Source organism: Chaetura pelagica, unplaced genomic scaffold (genome assembly GCF_000747805.2).
Source record: "Chaetura pelagica isolate M959 unplaced genomic scaffold, ChaPel_1.0 scaffold948, whole genome shotgun sequence".
Classification (NCBI taxonomy): Eukaryota; Metazoa; Chordata; class Aves; order Apodiformes; family Apodidae; genus Chaetura; species Chaetura pelagica.
The window spans coordinates 23,601-23,841 of NW_009954244.1; the positions used below are offsets into that span (position 1 = coordinate 23,601).

General features: G+C 68.5%; 1 protein-coding gene across 6 annotated transcripts in view; it reads left to right on the top strand.

Moving 5' to 3' along the window:
- AP1B1 (adaptor-related protein complex 1, beta 1 subunit) overlaps positions 1-241 on the top strand; it is a 25,512-nt gene that overhangs the window by 20,111 nt on the left and 5,160 nt on the right. For 3 of the 6 annotated variants that reach the window (XM_010003772.1, XM_010003773.1, XM_010003774.1), the window contains one exon: positions 63-171. In XM_010003772.1, coding sequence (XP_010002074.1) covers positions 63-171 — 109 coding nt within the window. Of the gene's footprint in view, positions 1-45; positions 172-241 lie in introns of all 6 variants that reach the window. The other 3 variants (XM_010003775.1, XM_010003776.1, XM_010003777.1) reach the window with 1 other exon arrangement.

A 241-nucleotide genomic window follows, 5' to 3' on the forward strand; every position in this document is an offset into this window, starting at 1 on the left:
CCCCCACCCTGTGCCCCCATAACCCCCTCTCCCTTGTCCCCACAGATGGGGGGCGGTGGCAGCGCGATGCCTGCAAACCTGGGGGCACCCCTGGGCAGTGGGCTGGGAGACCTCTTCGACCTGACTGGTGGGGTGGGGACCCTCTCAGGATCCTACGTGGCACCCAAAACGGTGAGTGGGGCAGCCCAGCTCCTGCCCCCCTTGCTGCTGGGGCTCAGGGCTGTGGTGTTAAGGGGGGGCA